Source organism: Ostrea edulis, chromosome 1 (genome assembly GCF_947568905.1).
Source record: "Ostrea edulis chromosome 1, xbOstEdul1.1, whole genome shotgun sequence".
Taxonomy (NCBI): Eukaryota; Metazoa; Mollusca; class Bivalvia; order Ostreida; family Ostreidae; genus Ostrea; species Ostrea edulis.
Window position 1 is genome coordinate 22,359,137 of NC_079164.1, and position 27,907 is coordinate 22,387,043.

General features: G+C 33.4%; 1 protein-coding gene across 1 annotated transcript; it reads right to left on the minus strand.

Moving 5' to 3' along the window:
* Nucleotides 1-338: 338 nt before the first annotated feature.
* On the minus strand, nucleotides 339-27,751 carry LOC125663707 (uncharacterized). Its single transcript, XM_048896033.2, has 10 exons — nucleotides 27,644-27,751; nucleotides 23,707-23,873; nucleotides 21,852-22,623; nucleotides 21,669-21,719; nucleotides 21,344-21,555; nucleotides 20,308-20,484; nucleotides 18,739-18,958; nucleotides 7,541-7,651; nucleotides 5,966-6,075; nucleotides 339-5,090 (listed from the first exon to the last, which is right to left on the minus strand). The coding sequence occupies exons 2-10, from the start codon at nucleotides 23,839-23,841 to the stop codon at nucleotides 4,956-4,958; spliced, it is 1,923 nt and encodes a 640-aa protein (XP_048751990.2). The 5' UTR covers nucleotides 23,842-23,873; nucleotides 27,644-27,751; the 3' UTR covers nucleotides 339-4,955.
* Between the last annotated feature and the right edge of the window lie 156 nt (nucleotides 27,752-27,907).

The window sequence follows — 27,907 nt, forward strand, 5'->3', positions numbered from 1 at the left end:
AATCTCAGGTGCGAACCTCTTTAAAACTGAAAGAAATAGCTCTTTTTTATAGATGTTGATAATTATAGATATGTCGGATCACAGCTGATATTTTAATTCTGTAATGTGACCTTTGTCCAGCAATACTTGCAGTACATGTACTGTGAAATCAATGATTTTTCTGATGGTTTGATGAATTTGTGGTTATTCCATCACCTCAAGGTAATTAATTACTTTATGCACAATGCTGTCATCTAATACTCGAGTAGATTTACTTACGAAATCACATTCCATGAAAACCACAAAAACTGGACCACAAGCAATATCAAAGAGCTTAATAAACAAAACAACCTGTCACAGATGTAGAGTAGCATATTTAATACAGATTTCATTTCAATACATTTTTTTTTATTGTACATTGCTACAAGTTTGGCATGAAAGTGAAAAAAAAAACCACAAGTCACAGCTCAGAGTATGAAAATTTAGTTCAAAGTCAAATGCATATGAAAAGATGAGTCAAAACTTGAAAATTGAACAATAATCTTTTCTAAGAGTTTCCATGAGCTTACAAAAAAAAGTTGGACGGAAAGTTGACCGATGTGACTTAAAACATCTAAATGGTATATTCAAGTGAAGGTAATCACTGAACACAATTGGTGAAAAAAAAGTTTTAAAACAAAAAAATTCAAAAAAAGAAAATTAATGTAACGTGTCTACACAGCATCACCTAATCTAGGAACTAAAATATAGGAAAGCAGGACCCACCTGGATGTTTATATCCAAAATTCACATGGTTGGAAAACATCCAAATTAGTACAAAATGTAAATGTGGTGGTTGCACAAATTTGGGATTGCAAAACCATCCAGAAGAGACCGGTAATCAAAGATTCATTACTATATGAGGATACCCAAAATGAAGTAGGGCCAAGTATATATGGGTGTTACTTTATCATACTTTAATTTGGTGAATATGAAAACAAAGTAACTGATGAGCTACCATGACCTCACCATTGTTAACTACGAAAATCAGTGAAATTCTGTGCAAGTTGCAGTTTGAATTGACCAACAAAAACCATTAAATAATCTAGGTCAATTTTGTAACATTGACCAGCAGCACTTTGTCCATGAAATATTATAAATACATTTATTATATACCCATCAATGTTTTGTTTTTTGATACTGTTGATTTCACAGAGTGTGATCCGATTTTCCGGATCACCACACTGGTTTTCTGATTCTGTATTAGTATTCTCTGAAACTGATGACATTGAAATGCATCAATGCAACGTTTTTTTTTTGTAGAAAATATTGACCGCGTCACATACAGTGCTGCGAACACAAAATATAATTTCACTGTATTAAATTGTGCTTTTGATTTATTATTTAATAAATGTGGATCTCAAAATACATAAGGGGGTATATAATAAATTTATCATTACTACAGTAACTTGATCCTAAGAGTTGGATCACGTCTCGTTGACAGGCTTGGATCAACAGATCAAACTCGACGTCTTGTGTGCATGATCTGACGATCCGCGTCTTTCAATGAGACGTGATTCGACTCTTCGGATCAAGTTACTTTAGTAATAATATATATGTTTTTATTATACTTTCATGTAAAATACTCGAATCTGATTGGTCGAGAATCATTTGAAAAAACATATTGTTACCCTCTGAGAACAGAAAGCACGCGATAGTATGGTGATAGTATCTAGCAACGGGTAACAGTACTTGACAACGGGTGATATTATAAAAAATTATCACATGCGTCAAATTCATGCGCGTACGGTTCGCCGTAGATTGTTAGACGACGTCGTTTGAGCGTTTGTAATAAACACGAATACCTGCATAGATATACGAAATATCGCATGACCGTGATTGATCAAATGTCAACAGACTTACGTTTTTCTGCTTTGTTGTTTATATAACATTCAGTATAATAAAACAAATTTTGCATGTAGTTGAAGGTAACATTGAAAATTTTCACCCCTCGAGAAACCATTGTCAACCTTGGCTACGCCTCGGTTGACAATGGTTTTCTTGGGGTGAAAATTTTCAATGTTACCCTCAACTAAATGCAATATTTATATAATAACATGTTTACTCCTTTATTCAGTGGATATCAGTTATTACATAAATTTTGATTATTACATCATGTTTCCCTACGCCATTTGCGATGTCACAAACGTCAATTTTACGCAGTTTGTTTACAAAGTGTCAGGAAGTAAAATTCCCAAACAATACAGTAACATAAATGAACAATCGGGCCAATGGGGGAGGGGGGTTAACATGTGATAAAAAGAATCTCCCATGGTTTGTGGTAAACTGGTTTGATTTGATTTATATTCAACTCATATGTTTTTTATCCCCTCGCCAAGACTCGTTGAATATAAATCTTATCAAGCCACCAACCATGGGAGATCCTATATAAAATCCATACATGGCAGTATATCATATGAACTAGTTTTGATAGCCACACAGAGGTACATGTATATACATTTGACTTACATGTATGTGGATATGCATACCGTGGACTGGAACTTACATGTATGTGGATATGCATACCGTGGACTGGAACTTACATGTATGTGGATATGCATACCGTGGACTGGAACTTACATGTATGTGGATATGCATACCGTGGACTGGAACTTACATGTATGTGGATATGCATACCGTGGACTGGAACTTACATGTATGTGGATATGTATGTGGATATGCATACCGTGGACTGGAAATTTTGTTTTTTGCTCTTATACACTGAAAAATCAATTTAGCCCCTTGTTAAATTTACTCAGAGCTATCTTGCTACTATAATACTTTAGTTAGTGTAGTTTTGACTTGCCTAGAAAGGATTTGGGCTATAATTTTTCTGCTAAACAATATTTGATTTTGACACTATATCATAAGGTAAACTGGCATTACAATCCACTAGTAGTATTTGTTACCTTCATTTAGATTCTCTTTATCTGATATTTTCATTTGGTTTCTACAAGCAAATTATCTTTTTCATCTGAAAATAACAGTTTCAAGACTATTTTCCCAAAGGCAATAACTACAGGTGGGATTTCAAGTGCCACAGTAGTTGAAATCCACATTGTCTTTTTTGGTAATTAATTTACATTCAGTATAACACAATACCTAGGGTCTATAGTGAATGGCAATATCAACAATGGCAAGTTCATTGCTCCCTCCTCCTCCCCTCATTTTTACAACATCAACAATTGCAACTTCATCCCCTCCCCTCCTCAATTCTTTAGTTAGTGGTTACTGTTTCAAAGAGCCAATGAACTTGACATTCACATACAAGTAGGTATATAATTTAAACTAATAAAAAGACATTCTTCCAGCAATCATAAATTACATGCATTATTGATTTCTTGCAACTATGTAAGTTATATCAATCTAATTTGGCATAATAAACAATTATAACAAACTCCCTACTCATTTAGATCTATTCTTCTTCACAAGAAATCTCAACAACTTATAAAATTTTGCTGATTTTTTTCATACAAAACTCACAGACATTCAGTATGTCAAGCTTAATGAAGTTAAAAAGACCATTATTTTACCAAGCGGTTAAATTTACTGCAGATCATTAAAGGGATATAACTCTTGACAGGGCATTTGGTAATATTGGCTAATGTTCTACCTTTGTAATGTTATTATACTCACTGGACAGTGTAATTGATCATCTTTTTTCTCCACGAGAAACTAAATCCTGCTGTATGAAAAAGCCACATCATTGATATTTACAAAGTACTTAGCACATAAAAAATACCTACAGTGTGTAATCAATATGGTTGACTATATATTCCACTGGAAGTTGTATATCAAATCTTCCTTGGAAACATTCAAAAACAAAACAAAAATGTCTGATAAAAATCATGTCTTGAATAGATACATTAGACTCTACACTAAACCAAAAATAACTTGAAGCAAAACACAAACATTACATATTTGTGACAACCAGGAACACAATTTTGTGGATGAGTTAAAAAAAAAAATACAATTAATACAACTCTTACTACACATAACATACATGTACAGAGCTTTTAAAAACTGCCCATCTGAAGGTTTTGCCCACCAAGATATTCCTTCAGATTAGTGGGAAGTGACAGTACATTTTAGTATTTATTTAAATGTCAAACATAATAGAATCAGATTTTAAAACATCTTTATGTTATTACCTTACAGTACAGTAAAACACACTTATAATGAATTCATGCTATAATGAATTCATGTTTACTGCAAAGTGGTAGTTATTTCCTTATGAAAGGAAAATACCAAAACATTCTATGGTTATAACGAACTGTTTTTCACTGGAACTGGAGTTTGTCTATAACTGTGTTTTGCTGTATAATGAAGTTTGGTTATAACGAACTGTTTTTTACTGGAACTGGAGTTTCTTTATAACTGTGTTTTACTGTATTACAGTTCACATAAAACATGTAAAAAACATAACATTGTGACACATAAAAATATAACTCTGCTCTCGATTGTGAATCAACAGTAAATAGAACGGATTTCTCAAACCCAACACAACACAGTTGTACTAATGGGTGTTATTTTGGCAATACAATACAGCCTGGAATGATTTCTATCACATAACCATCTTTAAAAAACTTTTCTCCAACCTCATTCTGACTGACAAATAAAACCATTAATTAAATTTACTTCCTTTACTTTCACTGCTATCAAAACAGTTGAAAACAGGAAGGAAAAATCTGAGGGCCCATTATCCAAATGACTCTAAAGCCAAAGTTTCATTCTTTAATAACACCTTTGTAAAATATGTATCCCAAACCCCAATCAAGGCTGCCTCCTTTCAAATTACTTGTAATATATTCATGTTTTAATTGAAATTTTTCTCCCATCTAATAAGATACTGAAATTAATTTTTTTTTATCATATCTCGAGAGTGGATAGTATGCAAAGAAAACAAAATCAACAAGATAAGCTCTCTGGCCTTCAAATTATCCGCAGCCAATCCCAGGATAGAAGAAGAGATGTGGCATGCGTAGAGTGCTTTTATATTCGGACATCTGAGACATTGAATCCATTTCAATCTGTGGACACCGGGATATCTTCCTGGACACTAAGAGGTTCACCTGAAAATCCAGCAGAGCAGGGAATAATGAAATCTGTAGAGCCTAGAGAACAAAACTGCTGAAGCATATAAAAGTATGATGTACCCCGATGTAACCGGATCACATGTTCTCAGATACAGATACATTAAATTGGATGCCAATTAAGGATTATTTTATGTTTAGAAAGGTTGTCTTTCTGTTCAAAGTTTTAAACAATCTAATGCCAAATTACCTAAACATGTTTAAATATACAAGAGATGTGAGTTGCCACCAAACCAGGTTGAATGATTATATGTCTAATTTATTATATTTACCAAGAGCTAAATTTGAAAATCATAGACGTTCATACAGCTACTCTTCTGCATTCCTTTGGAACAAACTGTCTCAAAATGTTTGAAACTCTGGTTCGGTTGGCATTTTTAAAACTGTGTATTTGATGGAATATTTTCATAGAAGTAGCACCTAAACATCGTGCTTTCCTCTTTTTTGTTCAGGTGTGTCAAATGTAGTTGTGATATGGCACTGTGTGTGCGTGTGTCTTATGCTATTTTTTCTTCTTTCCTTTTATGTCATGTATTCATATTTAGGTAATAATTTTATCACTAATTAGATGTGTCTTATGCTATGTTCCCCCCCCCCCTTTCCTTTGATATGGTATTCATATTTAGATACTAATTTTAGATGTTAATTTTATGTTTGTGTATATGTTTTAATACAGGACCACAATGGAAACTAGCTATATGCTAATTTGTGTTATCCTGGATAAATAAAGGCTATTATTATTATTATTATACATCATTTTAAAAAAAAAAAATTATGTTTTCCTCCACAGGTGCTGACAGAACCAAATTTTCCTCAACTTCATAAATTAAATAAGGGCATTAAAGAAAACTTACCCTGTGCAGCATTGTACAAATGTCCTCACTCTTAGCATATTTCATGAAAATTTGTACAAGGGCTTCGATGTACCAACTCCCACGCTCACGATTCCTCCAAGCATAGTACCCTAACAATGAAAAGATGAATGAGAAAATGTACAAGTTGATCTATAGATGTGTAACAAACAAGAGGCCCACATGTCTTATAGGTCACCTGAGTATCAAAAGTATCAATAATCTCAAGAGCTATGAAATTTAGAAAAAACGTTATGTTCTGAATATTTAAACCAAATTCTAATATTCAGCAACAGTACAAAACAATATGTGTTCTAACACTTAAATGCCCCCGAAAGTGCCTATGCTGATGAAAGGCTAAACATAATATATTATATATGTAACAATAACACTATATGAATAATTTGGACCCGTCCTAGAGTCAAAACCCTGGGGTTGCAAAATTCACAATTTTGATATATTGATACATTACATTTTCTGCTGTTCCTAAATATGCATTTAGTTTTAAACTGTATTAGCAAACTTAAAGAAAGAAGTCTTTCAAACAATAAAGACAATAATCATTATAATAATTTTGTCAACACACTGGAACCCAAACTCTTACCCCCTAGGATCATGAAATTTACAATTTTGGTAATGGACTACCAACTCCTTTTAAATATCTATTTAGTTTCAATTTAGTATCAATAGCATTAAATATGATATTATTAAATGTTTTACACATACACACTATATATACCAAGTTTGGCCCTGAAATTTACAATTTATGTCCCCCTTGTTGAAAAGATGCTTCATAACAAATTTGAAAAGAATTTGAATGGTAGCTATCAAGAAGTTAAAAATGTTCAATTGTTAATGCACAGCAGATGTAGATCAATTGTAAAACCCGTAGATTACAATATCTACCTGAACAACTTACACTTTATCACAGTGGAAGTGTAACAGAAATCTACAGTAAAACACACTTATAACAAACATGCTTATAATGAATTCATGCTTCTTGCGAAGTGATATTCATTCTCTTATGAGAGGAAATTAACAAACTTTTATTGGATATAACGAAGTTTGACTATAATGAACTGTTTTTCACAGGCTCTGGAGGTTCGCTATAACTGTGTTTTACTGTACCCATCACTCCTTTGGTACTGCTTAAGGAACATTTTTTCATCTTTTATGAGTTTGAATATAGCTGTCCTAGAGATGAAGTAGAAAATGTCTCTTTTATTCAGAAATTGCTGTAACCATGTTGAAATTTTGCATTTTGAAGCAAACTATGAAGACAGTATCCACCTAAATTTGTGACACAACCTGCAGTCATTTTTGAGAAAATTATAATACCCTTGTCATCATTACTTATGTTAACTATATGTATGTTGAACTTGAGATAAAAAAAACCCAGCAAACTGTTCACTCAGGTTAGCAAAGAATAAAACCATGTTATGGACTGTTAGATAATTCAATAAACTTTACCAATGGAAAACCTTAAGCTTTTTAAAGTCTAAACAAGTAATAATAATATTTTTCTTATGATGTATTGCATGTCTGGAATTCTGTAATCTGGCACCGATGTGCTCTCACCTGCTTGTGTTGGGAAACAAATAATCATGTCTGATTGAGTTGGTAGCTGTTTAAATGCAGCACTGGATCCATCGTGTTCATCAGTAAATGGAACACCGCTATCTAGGGCACCTGTAAGTAGTTTATTAATCTACATAAATCCTAAACATATAATCAAATTCATATCAAACAAGCACTGGAGATCTCACAGCTTTCAATATTAAACTTTAAGATGAAAACATTAAAATGTCAACATGTGGGAAAACTGAGTACCACAACAAATACATACATGTATGAATATGATATATTTCGTGGTGTGTTCTAATTTATTATTGGTAGATGATTTCCTATATGAACAATGCTTTTACAGTGAATGAAATTGTCTTTCAAGTAAAATACATGTATATATAGTACCTTCAACACCCAGTAAAACAACAAAGAAAGCATTTTACTGTTTTAATATTACTATACCCCTCTATTACTATAGGCCTGTGTTGTTATCTAAGTATAGAATAATAATGCCCTGTACAGCATCAGATGTTTGTCCCCATGTCCCGCTTTTCTTATATAATAATTCTGAGACGCCTCTCCATTTCTTTAAATACTCTAATGTATATATCTCCTCTTACATTTCTAGTTAAACAACCCTAATAGATACTAGCCATGATATTGATTCTTAGTAGACTGACACCAGATTTCACAGCTGCTGTTCTGTGAGAAGCAAGTAAGGGTCCCGACTATTACGTGACAACTACGTGACTAGACAACGATCTGCTGCTCACACTACAGCACCATGCCTGTCACTACCCGGTGATCCACCGAGTCTCAGATTACACTACATCAGCAGTCATTAACAAGATGAAGAGAAAATCAGGATCATATATCATATAATACACTGGTTTCACAAGTTCTTATGTTTGTTTGAAAAATGGGAGTTTACTGGGTACTTTTAAGTACTCGCATCCCTGGTACATCAACTATTCCTCAATAATTCCTGATGATTAGTCATCCTCAATACATTATATCTAAACTAATATAAACAATCCTCAATAAGTTCTATCTAGACTAAGAATCTTCAATACATCATATATAAATCTTAACAATCCTCAATAAGTTATATCTTGAATTATTATATACTTTCAATTTCATCTCTTCTTTTTTCTTTAAAAGTTTGCAGGCATATATCACACGATATATGCCCGGAAACATTCCAGCCCGCAAACAATACATCACAATCAATACACTACGCCATTAATTTTCAAATTTTTCGTGTTTTTCATCTTTTACTCAGTTATACCAATAAAGAAATTGTTAAAATAAAATTATTGTTAGTTTCTAAATGAAATTGAAAGTATATAATAAAAAGGCTATAGACTTTGTATGGGAAAATATGACAATCTCATTTTTTGTCTTGGGCGGACCTCGCAAGCTCGATCCGTCTACACGCCAAAAAACTCGGTCATCTTATTTTCTCATACAAAGTCAATAACCTATAATAATAACAATCCTCAATAAGTTATATTTAGACTAATAACAATCCTCAATAAGTTATATTTTGACTAATAACAATCCTCAATAAGTTATATTTAGACTAATAACAATCCTCAATAAGTTATACCAAGACTAATAACAATCCTCAATAAGTTATATATAGACTAATAACAATCCTCAATAAGTTATACCTAAACTAATAACAATCCTCAATAAGTTATACCTAGACTAATAACAATCCTCAATAAGTTATATCTAAACTAATAACAATCCTCAATAAGTTATACCTAGACTAATAACAATCTCAATAAGTTATACTTAGACTAATAACAATCCTCAATAAGTTATATCTAAACTAATAACAATCCTCAATAAGTCATACCTAGACTAATAACAATCCTCAATAAGTTATATCTAAACTAATAACAATCCTCAATAAGTTATATCTAGACTAATAACAATCTCAATAAGTTATATCTAAACTAATAACAATCCTCATTAAGTTATATTTAGACTAATAACAATCCTCAATAAGCTATACCTAGACTAATCACAATCCTCAATAAGTTATATCTAGACTAATAACAATCCTCAATAAGTTATACCTAGACTAATAACAATCCTCAATAAGTTATATCTAAACTAATAACAATCCTGAATAAGTTATATCTAGACTAATCACAATCCTCAATAAGTTATATCTAGACTAATCACAATCCTCAATAAGTTATATCTAGATTAATAACAATCTCAATAAGTTATATCTAAACTAATAACAATCCTCAATAAGTCATACCTAGACTAATAACAATCCTCAATAAGTTATATCTAGACTAATAACAATCCTCAATAAGTTATATCTAAACTAATAACAATCCTCAATAAGTTATACCTACTCTAATAACAATCTCAATAAGTTATATCTAGACTAATAACAATCTCAATAAGTTATACAATAACTAATAACAATCCTCAATAAGTTATATCTAAACTAATAACAATCTCAATAAGTTATATCTAGACTAATCACAATCCTCAATAAGTTATACCTAGACTAATAACAATCTCAATAAGTTATATCTAGACTAATAACAATCCTCAATAAGTTATACCTAGACTAATAACAATCTCAATAAGTTATATCTAAACTAATAACAATCTCAATAAGTTATATCTAGACTAATCACAATCCTCAATAAGTTATACCTACTCTAATAACAATCTCAATAAGTTATATCTAAACTAATAACAATCCTCAATAAGTTATACCTAAACTAATAACAATCTCAATAAGTTATACCTAGACTAATAATCCTTAATAAGTTATACCTAGACTAATAACAATCCTCAATAAGTTATACCTAGACTAATAACAATCCTCAATAAGTTATATATAGACTAATAACAATCCTCAATAAGTTATACCTAGACTAATAACAATCCTCAATAAGTTATACCTAGACTAATAACAATCCTCAATAAGTTATACCTAGACTAATAACAATCCTCAATAAGTCATATCTAAACTAATAACAATCCTCAATAAGTTATACCTAGACTAATAACAATCCTCAATAAGTTATATCTAAACTAATAACAATCCTCAATAAGTTATATCTAAACTAATAACAATCCTCAATAAGTTATACCTAGACTAATAACAATCCTCAATAAGTTATATCTAAACTAATAACAATCCTCAATAAGTTATATCTAAACTAATAACAATCTCAATAAGTTATATCTAGACTAATCACAATCCTCAATAAGTTATACCTAGACTAATAACAATCCTCAATAAGTTATATCTAAACTAATAACAATCCTCAATAAGTTATACCTACTCTAATAACAATCTCAATAAGTTATATCTAGACAGATAACAATCCTCAATAAGTTATATCTTGACAAATAACAATCCTCAATAAGTTATATCTAAACTAATAACAATCCTCAATAAGTTATATCTAAACTAATAACAATCCTCAATACTATGGAGCGCCAAATTAATATAAACTCAAATAATTGAAGATATCTTCAATTATTTGAAGATATCATCAATTCATTTGATGCGCGCAACAATTTAATCAAAGATCTCTTCAAATAATTAATGATATCTTCAATTTTGAATTATTGCGCGCATTAATCTAATTGATGATAGCATTAATTCTTAAGCTGAATTGATGCACGCTTTAATTGAATTAATTATCTCTTCAAATGAATTAATGATATCAACAATTGAATTGATGCATGCTACAATTCAATTGAAGAGAGCAATAATTGATACAAGAGGCCCAAGGGCCTAGAATCGCTCTTCTGATAAATTGTACAACCCCACCATTTCTATTTTTAGCCTTTTAGTATTCTAAATCTTTAGTTAAATCCTAAGAATTCAAAAAAAGTAGGTCAATGTGACCTACTTTTTGGTTTGCACATTTTGAGAACCCAAGAAATATCAACTGACAAAGTTTGATGATTTTAAGCCAATTAGTATCTCAATATTGAAATATAGCTGTCAAATTCCAATCGTAGGTCATGGTGACCTACTTTTTGGTCAGCGAACTCCGAACATGCAAGACCCATCAAAGGTCAAATAGTATCTGAAATATATAAATCTAGCCGTCAAATTCCAAAAGTAGGTCAAGGTGACCTACTTTTTCGTCAACACCCTTCAAACATGCAAGACCCAACAACTGACAAAGTTTGATGACTGTAGGTCAAATAGTATCTGAATTATATAAATATAGCCGTCCAATTCCAAAAGTAGGTCAAGGTGACCTACTTTTTGGTCAACACCCTTTGAACATGCAAGACGCATCAACTGACAAAGTTTGATGACTGTAGGTCAAATAGTATCTGAAATATATAAATATAGGTGTCCAATTCCAAAAGTAGGTCAAGTTGACCTACTTTTGGTCGAAACCCTTCGAACATGCAAGACCCATCAACTGACAAAGTTTGATGACTGTAGGTCAAATAGTATTTGAAATATATGAATATAGCCGTCAAATTCCAAAAGTAGGTCAAGGTGACCTACTTTTTGGTCGACACACTTCGTTGACTCAAGATGCATCGACTGTCAAAGTTTGATGATTTTAGGTCAATTAGTGACTGAAATATATAAATATAACTGTCAAATGCCAAAAGTAGGTCACAGTGACCTACTTTTTGGTCGATACACTCCGAAGACTCAAGATGCATCAACTGACAAAGTTTGATGATTGTAGGTCAAATAGTGTCTGAAATATAGTAATTTAGCTGTCAAATACCAAAAGTAGGTCACGGTGACCTACTTTTTGGTCGACACAAACCGAAGACTGAAGACGCATCAACTGACAAAGTTTGATGATCCTAGGTTTTACAGTGCCCAAAATATGCATCTAAAATTGAAAATGTGAAATTTGAATATCTGCAAAATTCAAAAAGTAGGTCACTGTGACCTACTTTTTTTATAAATATGTTTCAAAGCCTCAAGATGCATCAACTTACAAGATTTGATGATTCTAAACCTCTCGGTATTTGAAATAACAACTTAAAATATATCTTTAAATGATAAGCCATAAAATTCAGAAAGTAGGTCACGGTGACCTATTTTTCAGTTGACGCATTTCAAAGTCCCATGATCCACCAACTGACAAGTTTTGATGATCATAGGCTTCAAAGTGTCCAAGATATGCATCAAAATTAATTTTAAAATAAATACCTGCAAAATTCAAAAAGTAGGTCACCATGACCTACTTTTGAGACAACTTGACACAAGGTCCTAAGATGCATCAACTGTCAAAATTTGATGATCCTAGTCCTTATAATGACTAAAATATCTAAGATTTAAGGAATTTAAATTTTTTTTAAATTTAGGTCAACTTTGAAGTGACCTTGAGACCACGACCTTTGCCCCAGGGTAATGTCTTGAACAATTTTTAATCTACAACATATCCTCATCCTTATGTGTAAGTTTGGTGATAATCTGCCCTGTGGTTCTTGAGAAGAAGATTTTTTAGCAACCACTACTTTTGTTTGTATTTTCCTGATTATCTCCCCTTGTTAAAGGGTCACATCCCTCTATTTAGTATGTATGAAAGCCCTTGGGCCAATGCTACCCTGTAACAAATTTGAAAAAAATTGGCCAAGGGGTTCTTGAGTTATAGCCCTTTTTCTAAAAAGTTTACGCACACCGCACAAATGGCCATAGCATTAGCTCTTTGAGCCTTTGGCTCAGAAGAGCTAATAATGCGCGCATGAGATCAATTGATGAGAACAATAATTGAATTGATGCGTGCATTAATTCATTTGATGAGAGCAATAATTGATTTAAAGTGTGCATTAATTCAATTAAAGAAAGCAATAATTGAATTGATGATGTCTTCAAATAATTGAAGATATCTTCTATTAATTGAGTTTATGTTAATTTGGCGCTCCATACAATACATCATATATAGATTCTAACAATCTTCAATAAGAACTCCGTAAGGCAGGATATTTCCCCTAGGTGCAGTAGCAATGAGTGTCTACAAGCTTTTTTTTAATGAAGTCACAGTGACCTTGACCTTAAAACAAAAATCAACAGGGTTCTTCCCTTGATAAAAAAAGCTACATGCGAAGTATGAAATCAATGGAACCAAAACAATACGGCCTTTAGAGTGTCTACAAGCTCAATGTTACACACACACATACACTCACCCACACATGAATGGACCCATTACTAGGTGATAATAAGTCACATCTAGACTAATGTCTCAATATTCTATATTTATACATATAGCAATCCTCAGTAAGTTAGACACTTAGACTAATTTGTTTGTTTTACGTCCAATCAAGAATCTTTAACTCGTACTGAGACGTCACAAGCTGTAGGTGAATTTCCACTTTAGACCTATGCTTATCGCTCAGGGCTGTAGCAGTGAGAGTTCTTTAATGTGGCAATGCTTGTCACGTCATGGGACCTGTTTTTATGGTCATATCCTAAAGACTTGTGATTCTCACTTGTAAATGCCGAGCTATTGGCAAAGAAGCAATCACTACCTATGTTTGTCTTAGGTTTAATGGGGCTTGAACTCACGACCTCCTTGTTACAAAGCGAATGCTCCACCATTAAGCTACCATGGTCAGCAATAACAATCCTCAGTTAGTTATATTTAAAATAATAAACATCCTTAATAACTTATATCCAGACTCTAACAATCATCAACAAGTTACACACGTACCTCAACTCTACACCATCCAACATCAATAAGTTATACACATATCTCAACTCTACACCATCCAACATCAATAAGTTATACACATATCTCAACTCTACACCATCCAACATCAATAAGTTATACACATATCTCAACTCTACACCATCCAACACTATCATCAATAAGTTACACACGTATCTCAGCTCTACACCATCCAACACTAATTTATACGTATCTCAACTCTACACCATCCAACACTAATTTTGACTTCCCATTTTTACAATGAAACCAATAAGATGATATGGTGCTGTGTTGGACTTCTTAAAATAAAACATCAAGAATTGTTTCAACTCTGAGAAGAAATTTTCAAAATTTCCAAAATGATTTAAAATTTTTATTATCAAGCACAGTGTATATGTTATCAATATCTAGAAAACAGTACATCAAAGTCAACAAAACTAGTCAACCAACTGTACAGGCTGAAACAAAACTAGTCAACCAACTATACAGGCTGAAACAAAACTAGTCAACCAACTGTACAGGCTGAAACCATATCATTGTTTTGTCACAATCCAGAATAAATAAAAATAGCTTTATTTTAAAAGAAGCAGTATTCCTAAGTTGCTAAGTTTATTTAAGTTTTTCAAGAGAAATAAAAGCTGCTGGTTTCATACATTCTACCTCTTACAGTTTGTGCAAGAGTCCTCAAGTTAAAAACAGAATTTAATTTAATGTTTCATCTTGCATTTGGTGAAATTATTAGGCAGTTAAAAACAGGGTCTTGTCAAATTCAAAGGAAAAGAGACTATATTGCTAAAATTTATCAATTACAGCAGAAAAGAACTGAACAGAAATGGTGTGATGGCTACTTTTAGATTTATTCATCGTTAAATGAAGTCATATTAAAGGAAAGGGAAACCCATGTTGATTGTAATTCAACACTGAAAACACAACATTGAAAAAAATGATTACAATGCATTTCATTGTATGTTTATTGCTCTGAGTATCAAATAAATCAAATTCTGAAGGGCAACTTGTTGTAAATTTCTTTTGTATTGAAAAGCACAAAACATCTAACCTATGATGTAAATAAATCTAATCTTGTCGGCAACTTTCTTGATACACTGGATCAATGTCAAGGTTAATTCTCTTCAGATGCAAATAAAATCTTAAACAGAATGCTCCAACTTGAAGATATATACTACACATAAATGTGTTCAAAATCCTCTGATTGGACAGCACCAGATTCCACCTAAAACATTGTAAATTTTCTATAACATTCATCATCAGACATCTAGACATACCGCAACACTGATCCAAAGCCTGAACAGGGGACTCAGCTTCCTACAACACTGATCCAAAGCCTGAACTCAGCTTCCTACAACACTGATCCAAAGCCTGAACTCAGCTTCCTACAACACTGATCCAAAGCCTGAACTCAGCTTCCCACAACACTGATCCAAAGCCTGAACTCAGCTTCCTACAACACTGATCCAAAGCCTGAACTCAGCTTCCTACAACACTGATCCAAAGCCTGAACTCAGCTTCCCACAACACTGATCCAAAGCCTGAACAGGGGACTCAGCTTCCTACTTTCGATTTTATCATACTAAGGACAGACTAAAACTGGTACAGATCTAAACTCATTCATCAGAGTTTCCTGTACAGAATCGCATATTAGTCTTTTTTTTTTTGGAGAGTAAAATTTTGACTCTGAAGTCTATGTCCGTCTTAAATGCACATACAACAACCAAAATTTTTTTCTTGCTGCACAACTTTCGAATTGTGACATTTGATGGTGATTTTAATACATTAATATCGGTTTAATCAGTGAAAAATCACCACAATTGATAATTTACATAACAAAATAACTTACTACTAGTTACCACTGCAATGCAGTTAGTGAAGATGTTTTTAATTCATCATGTTTACATGTCGATTAAAGTCAACATACAGCATTATAAAATTAAGTGAACATTTCACTAAGAACGAATCTGATTACCACTAGTAAAACACATTGATATTCTGTATTTCAATAATCATTGTATAGAACAAGTACACTAAAAATTCACTACATATTAACATTTTCCGTGTGGATATTTTCTTTCTTTCTTTCATTTACCCATAATAATTATTTTCAATACAGGAGTGTGTCATTAAACAAACACACACTGCAGTACAATGTATGTTTATGACACTGTCAAAGACATAAAGATGGATTTCTATTATATAAGATAATTGAGCTAAAGTAATTAATTGATTAGGCCACATAAAATTAATTCTCTGGTTCTCAGGCCAATTTTGTCAAAAATAGATGAGGGAGGGGGGCTTTTTAGTTTTCATTTTTATTAGCAATAAAATAGATGAGGGAGGCATTTTTTTTAAATCCCAAACTTGTTAGGGGGAAAACTTTAAACGTAAAAATTCTATGATTGAATCATAAACACAGTAGACTTTCCTTTATAATCTTGGTCATCAACAACACACTTCAAGGTCTGGTCATCTGAACTAGGGACTGCAGAGCTCTAAATATATAGGGTAACCAAGTTTGTCAATGAGAAAAACAATAAACCAAATGATGTAAACTCCTACTCTGTATTCTAGAATATTTACCCATAAACACTCTACATTACTACCAAAGCTCATTCCGAAGATATGCAGAAACGATTTCAGAAAAATGTCAATTATTGTAACTGAATTTTAGCTGGGTCCTGGCATTGAACCACTAAACAGAATGTTTGTGCATTGCAACAAGCAATTCCATAGACTGTGCAACATTAGATATCATTTCTACGTTGAATTTCTTACCCCATTCGTAAAATGAGTTCTGTAATAGCTACAACTTCAAGTGACTAAAAACTGTAAAACCGTTTGTACTTTCACATTGACAGCCAATTTTGATCGATGGCACTAAATACCCAAAAATGATGAATGACCCAAAATGATTTAGAGGCTTAAAAATTAATTTTGGTACATAATAAATCAATATAGTACACAAATTATGCTAATAACAAGTCTTATAAAGATACACAGCTCTTGATATGTCTAGTTGTATCAAAATACATTAACATTGGTGCTTGACGATTAAGAATAATGAAATCAATATGGGTATTTTGGCACTGGTCTAAAATGGCTGTCATACTTGTGCAGACGGTTTTACAATTTTCAGTCACTTTAAGCTATTACGGAACCTTATGAATTGGGGTAAGAAGTTGTACATAACCTTTACTCATGTACCCAAGTGGCTGTGATTCAGAAGTTGCAAAGATGCAAGAGAATTCTGACTGCAAAATGTGAAATTCCGAATGAATGCCCCCCCCCCCCCCCCCCCCCCCCGATACGTAAGTACATTAACAACTTTTTATTTTATTGAAAAATCGATAAAATTGGCAATGCGGCAACCTCAAAACGGATGCGTGTGGACCTGAGAACCATAATTTCAATTTTATTTGGCCTTATCCCATTATCTGACCACGCTTTACTGAAGGGATGGCTTGGGCAGCAAGTGCCCCCTAACATTAAATAATATGGACAGTGTGCATCTTGTAACTAAATTTCTATATCAGATATCCAGTTTAATGTGGTAAAATTATAGGTCCAATCACACCATGCCAAAGAGACAAAAAATGAAGCAAAATTTCTGTAACATTATTATTGTACTCATTCAGTGTATTTAACATGTAGTCATTGGCAATAATGTTAAAAATCAATGTTAAAAAACTATAAACAAAGAAAAACAAATCTTGATAGAAAACAGGTATTGAGTTGATGGGCAATATGATTTTAAAAAGTTCAATCCGACTTATAAGAGGGTCATTGTGAAATTCTTGAAAATTTCTCTAAAAAGCAGGTCCTCAACTTATACACGTGGGTCAACTTAGAGTATATATGGTATTTGCCATTTTCAACTTGATAACCTGATAAGAACATTGCTGATGGAGGATGAAAACAGGAATAGACATAGTGACATCACAAATGACAGTTCATTGTCAGCCTCCATATAAGATAAACGATTCTGAATAAATAATACAGGTATTGAAACTGTTTTTTGTGTAAATTATAATGTGGAATATATAGGCTTATGAAAATATCCTTCTCTGGTCGGCTCAACAATTTAACCAATGTTTCCACCCAATTTTCTGTAAATTACCTCAATATTGCAAGACTTTACTTCTGTGATCTGGTCATAGATTTATCAATGAGACATCATTTTGCAAACATTCAATTTGTCCATTAATATGTACATGTACGAAATTATCTAAGTGTCAATCTACAGTGTAACAGGAAATGATGGTATTTAGGGGTGAGGATGAGGGGAGGGGGGGGGGACTGTTCACCATCTGCAATGATTCTAAATACAATTAGTATTTAGTGTCACAGAACCTTAACAGTGTATTCACATTACAGGTATATGCATAATAGCAAGATGCCTTTAGTCTTGGAAAAATGAGAGGCGGGTTCTTAAAAGTGAAATTTCCTAGCATTTTGGAGGAGAGACCATCTTGATTTTTCATGTAAGAAATCACGTATAAAGAATGAAAATCATACCTCCCCTGCATGCCTGGATTACAAAGATCTTAGGTTTGCCAACCAGAGTAGGACAGTTGCTATTGTCAAACAGCTTGAAGACACTGTCTAGTTGGAGTTTGCGGCCATCTGTACCAAATATAAATCCCTCCTCCCCATGGCTGAGCAGACAAACAAATGAGGCATCTCCATGGCGATGAGCGGGATCAGCAGCAAAGATCTCTAATTTTTGTGCTATATCCTACAAAAATTACATTCATGAGACATCGAAGAATATACACGCAACCTGTCACCACAATTTTAAACAAGATGGCCATCATAATTACATAGCATCCTCATTATGGCTTCACCCTAGCCTTGGGTGGGGAGTTGTGTATGTGTGCGCATGTGCATGAGTGTGTGTGTCAACTGTTTCTCTTTCGACCTCATCCCGACCCAAGGTCATGGTGTGGACAAGTTGAACTACAACACATAATAAGGACGACTACATGATAAATTGACCTTATGGTTCTCAAGAAGATTTGAATTCTTTAAAAAAAAAAAAAAAAAGAAAACTACACACTTATATTCCTAAGTAAAACTTTAAACCCCATTTGTGGCCCCACCAAGATACCAGGGTTATAAATGTAAACAAACTTAAATCTACACTACTTGAGTGTGCTTGCCATAACCCCTTACATGGTAGAGAAATCAGTTTTTTGTAAATTAGCAACATATAATCAATGTATTTTCTCTGTAGATTTGGTCTTATTTACCTATAATAAAGTATATATTTCCTGAAAGGTTAGATTGTGAACTTTCTGAAAAGGATATTCAAAAAGGTTTTTTTATTGCCATGGCAACAATAACTGGGTGATACTGTGGAAATTCATTCCAATAGCTATATACTAATAAGTTTCATTTACTATAGATATGAAATAAATGGTGATAATAAAATCACACCAATGCTATCAAATGCATATATATAGGCTATTTGGAAAGTGTTGTGGGGACACTATAAACAAAAATATTGCAGAGATGATATAAATGCCAACTTGTGTATAGTGAAAAGGTGAAGATAACGAACAGTGACCAGTGAGTTCTCGTACTTCTGTTTAAATGAGCTTAAAAAGGAATACATCATCATAAAGGCTGACTTCCTTTTGAGTATAAATATCAGTAATACTTGTCTATTTCTTTTAAATATAATTGCCTAGCCAGGTAGCTCAGTTGGTTAAAGTATCGACTACTGATCAGTAATTCTTGAGTTTGAGTCTAGCAGGGTTTCAATTATTTTTCCAGATTGCTTTCAACTAAAACCACAATTTTGAACTAAATAAGGTAAATTTGAAACTTTACAATCTGAAAATATTATGGCATGCATCCTCCACTATCCATCCATATTGGATTGGTGTGTTATTCCTCCTTAAAACATAACAGTTAACTTCTGTTTCAATTCCAACTGTAATTCACTCTTTCATAAAAAAAAAAATCATGATATCCCTTTCCTTTGATCTTTTACATACTTTCTCCATCCCAGATATTGTCGTGATAATTTCTCTTTCTATCACCTCCAGGTTATACAATTTGATATAACTGACTGACCCTCACCTTGGCCGTGAGTCCATCACTATCATTGAAGACCTGGACATCAAAGTGAAGTTGTGTCAGGAGGTGATACAGGTTATCCCTATCGATGTCCGTCCCCCTTCTAGGGGGTTTCCCCTCCACCTCATTCACATTAATGATCAGTGCTTTTCCTCGTGGCAGTCTCCTCATTGCATAGGACTAAGGATAAAAATCATGCATGTAATTTGATCTTACTTCCACTGAGTAATGGAACTCTCAATTTAGCAGTATCTCAAAACTATGACAATCAGAATTAAGGGTAATACCATGAATCTGAATTTCTTAAAAATACCTTTTTGCGAATTTGTGTCAAATTGTTTAAGAAATTTCATGCAAATATATTTCGGTGCTAAATCTTTAAATTGCTTGAATCTTAAAAGGAGCTTTAACCTATGAATTTCACATAAATAATTAACTGCACTATTGCTCATGTCTATAAAAACTCGCTGAGCAGACGGGTGACTAATCATGTTATTGATCACTCTACAGATGGCTTGAATCTCCACAAATGAATTATTCACCTGTTAAAATTGAGATACAAGTAATTCTTAAGTTTTATGTACATTTACAAAATGGAAACAAAGCACGACATTTCCTCTATGGAATGGATGACACTGTGGAAAAGACTGGGGAATAACATTATCAGGATATGATGATGAGTTGAACTTTTGATAAAATATGCCTTGATTTTGTCAAGATTTTCAATTGCTTAAACATTCTGCCAAGTTAGGGTATCTTAGAACTGGCTTTATACAGTCACATAAAAATTATTTTGCACACTACCAAGAAAATTTTGATTTGATTTTATTGTAAATAAATGCTTTATGAGAAATAGTTTGTGAAACCACAAGACACACAAAACTCTTAAAAATCTAAAAAGAAAATAAAAATATTCAGTCTTATGGTTTCTAAATCATAAACAACATATCGAGATGTAAAATAAAACTTGTTTCAGGGAAATCTTTCATGGGGGACATAGCAGCTCAATTGATGGCAACAAATATCTGTATTAACTGACCTTTTTATAATTTGTGATATAGAATTGCCTCGTTGTATGATCTACCCTCACGGTCACAGGTCCATCAGTGAGTTCTATCTCGGGGTCATCCAGCTCACCCTGAAGTTTAACAGGCTGGACAGCAGCCGCGTTCATCACTGGGTCATTTGGGTTTTGTTGGTTTGATTCAAAAACGGTGATTTCAATTTTATCTTCTTTTCGTTGTCTTTTAGCTAAAAACGTGTTTAATATGTTAAAAACTAAGAACACTACAAAATATTGAACTGAGATTGTTGTTGACCTACACGCGTCATACTTAATGTAAGGATTGAAATAAACAGATTACCTGGAGACTCACAATTCTCTTCATGGTTTCCAAAAGGTTTTGTCATTGCATCTAAAAAACAAAAGAAATCATTCTCCAGCTCATTTGTCAATGAGATCGCTGTCATCCCTATCAAATGATCAACTGTCAAATAAACTTATCGCTACTAAAATGGAACAAATTTTACAGTTTGTTTTTTTTTACCTAGAGTATCCTCCCTTTGTAGTGGGACAGGTTTAATACTTGGTACATAGACCACCTCTTTTGGCATGGGGTGAATATTATTGTTAAACACAAGTGGAATATGTGTTGACACTGTTTTTGGAGTGGATCCCTCCAGCACCTGATAATTTGGGTCATCTATATAGTGCTTCATGTTATGTCTTGGTTCGTTTTCTTTAAAACTTTTGTCATTTTTACTGATCCTATCTAAGAATACTGCATTGCTGAAATCGTAAGCTTGGCTGGGATTTCCGGACACACAGATAATGGAGGAATCATGAGCAGAAGATGATGCTTGGATGGACTGAACACTCTGGTCTGCGATTGGATGGAAGACATGATCGGTTGGTGGTTGGTGTATAAGGTGAACTAACTGAGAGGTGTGGACACCCTCTGGTGGCGCCTGAGCTATGACTCGGGCACTGGAGCAATCTGATTCTTGGAAAAGCTGCACTGCTTTGGTGGTGGGGTGAGACAGCAGTATCCCTGGCGGCGGCAGACGGGGAGGGGAGGATTGGGGACGTGTAGGTTCCTGAACAACTGTTTGAGTTTGAGATTCTTGAGATATGACAGACTCAATCTTCGCTTCACTTTTCACGGTTTCGTTATCCTCTTGTGCTGCTTTTAGATACAAATTCACTATGTCCTCTTGACCATTTGCTATTAAAGCTTCACTCAGTGCTTCAAATCCATTACTTTTAAGCGAAATTTTGTCAAGTAATTCCTCTGTCTGGTCAAAAGTGGTCTTTCTTGCCTAGAAATTTCAAAAGTACATCAAATTCAATTTCCAAATGTTTCAATTTCCTTTCTCATGTGTCATGCTAGGTGTAATATAACTTAAAATAAGTCTTGATTCGAAACTTGCACATGTATACATTTACATGCTGTATATCTGGTAATTTTGGCATCAGGAATTCAGTAAAATGCGCTGATAATAAATACACATATGATGTCATGAATCAGGGTTTTATCCAGCTTTTAGATGTTACTACCCATTTCATATTGAAGGAGAATTTTTGAGAATCAGGGATGACCTCCCAGGGGAAAGGGTTCAGGAGCGACACATCTCAGATTATAAGAAATCTATACATATGTAAAAATGACTAATCTCTGATCCTTATTTACATTGTAAGACTTTGATTCTAATAGAAAATAACTCAGAATATATATTACATATAAAGGACTTTTGTTAAAAATTCATATACTATCATATGAATAGGGTATTTCTACAATTTAAACGTTTTCTATCAACTTTGAAAAGGAAAATATTCATTCTTTGTCAAAACGGGAAGGCGTTTTTTATCGGTAGTAAAAAGAACCTTGATCAATTGCTGCTAAATTCATGATTATTGGATTTAATGAATTTTGGTTATAACAAACTATCCTGGTATTTTTTGTTGGCCATGGAGGTTTGCCATATAGCCGTGTTTTACTGTTTTTGGTAAAATTTTCTCTAAAAATTAGTTTGATTAATGTCCGTGCTTTATTTCCAAAAATGCTAAAAATGTTATTATAATCACATTTGTACTAAAAATTCAAAATATCGTTGAAATTAAGCCCAAATAGGTTCCACCTGTATGCTTTTGACTGTCTTCACCTGTATGCTTTTGACTGTCTTCACCTGTATGCTTTTGACTGACCTCACCTGTATGCTTTTGACTGGCCTCACCTGTATGCTTTTGACTGTCTTCACCTGTATGCTTTTGACTGACCTCACCTGTATGCTTTTGACTGGCCTCACCTGTATGCTTTTGACTGGCCTCACCTGTATGCTTTTGACTGGCCTCACCTGTATGCTTTTGACTGGCCTCACCTGTATGCTTTTGACTGGCCTCACCTGTATGCTTTTGACTGTCCTCTGCGTGAGAACCTGTCGAGACAGCAGCTCCGTCAGCAGGCCATCTTCAATGTTGATGTTCTCCACCAGCCCCACCCGGTTCTTTATCAAGATGTCCTTCTTGGATTTCTCCATCACTGACACACACAACAGGAACTACTTCATGGCTGGGAAAAATACAATCAGTCTGGTATTTAGAACCAAGAAGTACCAGGTAATGCTGATCTTCAATATGAATACAGCAAAACGGGTATACATTTATATGTAATAATGGTAGTCAAACAATGCCATCTTGAACTGTCACAAAGTGTCATGTCTTGAACTTGAGGAGTGCCGCAGAACAAGGGAGAAAAGCATTATTATCAATTTCCAATAATTTGAAAAAACATTCTTTTAATACAGAAACACAATGTTACATTTTTTATACCTATGTCAACACGGTTTTATTATACAGTTCAGAAATATGGGGTTTTCATAAAGCTTGAGATGTTGAGAAAGTGCATATAGGCTTTTGTAAAAAGCTTTTAGGTGTAAACAGTAAAACCTGCAATAATTTAGTTTACTGCGAACTTGGTAGAGTTCCTCTAGCAATCAAAATGAAACTTAGAATATTCAAGTATTGGCTTAAATTACTACAATCAAATATAAACTGTATCTTAAAAGCATGCTATGATGAACGAATTTCCTGTAATGATAGTTGGACTGTAAACATTCAAAGAGAACTGGCAAATCTAGGTTTATCTTATCTTTGGAATGTCTCAAATGTAAATAATAATACTTACAAGTTAATTGAACAATGTATGATTGATGTTTACAAACAAACAATTTCAGAAAACATTACAAATTCACCAAAAGGTTTTTTATATCAGCATTTGATTGATAACTTTTGTTTACAGTTTTACTTGACTAAACCCATTGACTCTGTGCACAAATCTTTTATTACTCATTTTAGAACTTCATCGCATAAACTGAATGTTGAAGTTGGAAGGCATAATAATATAGTCAGAGAACGACGGTTATGTACTGTTTGTGAATTAAGTGATGTAGAGGAGGAGTTCCAATTTATTTTAAAATGCCCTCTATATGATGATTTGAGAAAAAAATGTTAAGAAATTCTATTATACAAAACCCAGTGTTTACAAACTGATTAAACTACTCAGTGTTAAAAATACTAAAGAACTGATTAATCATCATCATCATCATCGGCATTTTGATTATCGTGCAGGATTATGTGCATCTTCCACAGCAGTGGGCTCCCTTCCAGGTAACTGGTTTGCTGCACGCATGGCAGACCTAACATTTGACTTCCAGGCATCTCTGTCCAATGTTGGAAAATTTTTACAGTATATCATTTGTTTAATCTAAATTATACATCGTTGTAACATTGTTGTCTACTCACTCTCCCTAATGCCATTTTTGTTTGTTTGTATAAATGTATTTATGTATATGATATCCAATGAACCTGGGGCTCATGGAAATAAAGAATCTGAATCAGTTGGTCCATTACTCAAAACAATTAACCCCCCTCCCTCTCTCAGTATATCTGTACACGTACTATAAATATAATTACAGCTTCTCATGATATGGATCCCTGTTTCTAGATATTGAATTTTTTTTTTTTTTTTTTTTTTACAATTTTGGGAATATAATGATGGTATAAACCATCTGTTTTTCTTATGGATAATTTTAGAAATAAATTTCGTTTCTTAAAATAACTTGAGGGTGTGAACTGCAATGCACATTAGTGCTTCATGAAAAGTGTGCTAGCATGAAGCATCATTTGAAGTAGCCCGACTGGTCTAGTGCTTAAAAAAGAAAATGTCGAACCCTGATCTCTGATAAAAGATATATTTCTGGGTGCTGCAGATAAAACAGAAATAATCCCAAAGAAATAATCACCACTAATGAACATGGACAAATGAGTTGCTAGTGAACAGGAGTTTAAATTTGTGGAGGTGTGTAAAAACTTTATAAGTCATATTGGGAAAGTTTTCTATACTGTACCTTTTACATAAATAATAGTGAATATTACATACATAATAGTGAAGAGGGTCAGAAATCACGAAAACTCACAACACATTTTTTTTATAGTTATATCCAAAAGACCCTTTACTTTTACTTCTAATGCGAGGAACACTACCTATGTTAAATATCTATGGATATATATATTTATGAATCTGTGAAATAAGACAGTTTTTAAAACATGGATAAATTAGTGTTCTGTGATAATGACACGTGTATTTAAGCTTCCTGAAACATGATAAAATGTATAAATAGACACCATAGGTCGGAGAGAAATATTTATTAGAGGTTCGAATTTCCTCCATTGAATAGGTTATAGTGCAATAACCTTGACCCAGGCTCCTATGGAGCAAAAAATGTTCACACAGAGGAAAAATGGATAATTAGCATTGTAAGACACAAAGAAACTTTTGATGTGTTTATAATTTTGTCACTGTAATAATTGTTGTTTAAACAATACTCTTTGAAATGTTTCTATCTGTCTAACATGTCATCTTCAGAGAAACTATGGAATGGGAAATCTTTTGGATAATTTAATTCTGACACTGATATTTCTGTAATTTAAAGATTTTGTGACACAGCTAAAATGAAGAGAAAATGAAAAAATTAAAATGATATGAAACTCTGTAAAATTTAGTTGTCTAATGTTTTTCAAACATGTTGGAGTTAAATTATATAATACAAAATAATATTCTCATGATTTTCTATCTATATTTCAGTGTTCATACATATATAAAAAAATAAATAAAAAAAGAATCCCTACCTACCCTAATTTTTTCATCAGTGTTACCCGAAACACACACTTATTTTAAGGCCTTATACTACTACTTGTGTGTGTGTAGATTTTTCTATACCTATTTCTGGATCATATATATATATATAATGATAATTACAAAGTGATTCAGAACTGGCCATGATCCACAGGCACTTGTGTCATACATGAGTCACCCCCTCCTTAAACAAGTGCCTGTGCCATAATCCGGAACTGTTCAAGAGACTGTACAGTATACGAGTCACAATATCTTTACATGCTTCTGAAATGTGCTCTGTGTACATGCAACCGATGTAAGAGAAGACAATCACATCTATCTTCATTACCTTTCTAAATGTTATCATCCTACGAAAAGTATGTACCATGTTAGTGTGCCCATGTTCAGATCAGATGCTCTTGCTTTAGCAGGTTGGGAACACTTCCCCTATAGCGAGATATTCTCGCTAAAACGCGATTATCCCTCTCTAGCGAGAAATAAACATTACCATAAACAGGTGTTTTGGCGTCTTGATTGAAAATAATAGCAAATCCCGTGCAACGCTGAATAAGTGCGACACACACTCAACATGAAGCAAATTGTTTCTATGAAATTGACAACATAGTGAAGAAATTTCATATCAAAGTTGCTGCGTAAGAGAGAAGCAGTCTGAAATCCAATACACATCGTGAGTGTTTTTGTTTTGATTAATAATATATTTGCAGACGTATCACACATTTTAGCACTTTTTCTTCTTTTCACGTGAAACACAAGATGTTTTCCACGGGTGTTTTTCTCGGTTGTACAGGATATATTTACTCTCGCTAGAGAGGGATAAGATATTTCGCGTTTTGGGGGAAGTGTTCCCAACCTGTTTAGTGCATGACGTCAAAAGCCCAAAACCACCAAAAAATATTCGACAACCGAGCCATTGTGCTCGTAATCGTATGTACAAGAGCATATGAGAAAATTACAGAGTTAAGTTTATCTATGAATGACTACAAAATACAAGTTCATGTTAGGCCTAACTTCAACTAAAAACAAAAATTCGCGGGTTCAGGCCTGTTGGTTACAATACCATATTCATGCTTGGTAAAGCCTTTCACTTCCAGTATTGGAAACATATAAAAATGACAAATTATTTCTACTCTCTTTAGTAAACTCACCTCTACAATAGTCTGAATATCATAAGAACTTGAAAAAGTTATTTTGGAACTTTTTGCTTAAATTCGAATAGCGAGAGGGATTAAAACGGAAACAAGTGCGCGAAGAATAAAACACAAAACGTAATCCCGTAGCGGTAAAAATTGTTCCGGAATGCGCAAAGCCACCAGCCCCCACTGGGTCCAGGGCTTCGCTCTGGTGGGGGCCCAGGGGGCGAAGATCCCGGAAGCTCCTGGATTTTACAAATTTTATATGGCTTGAAATAT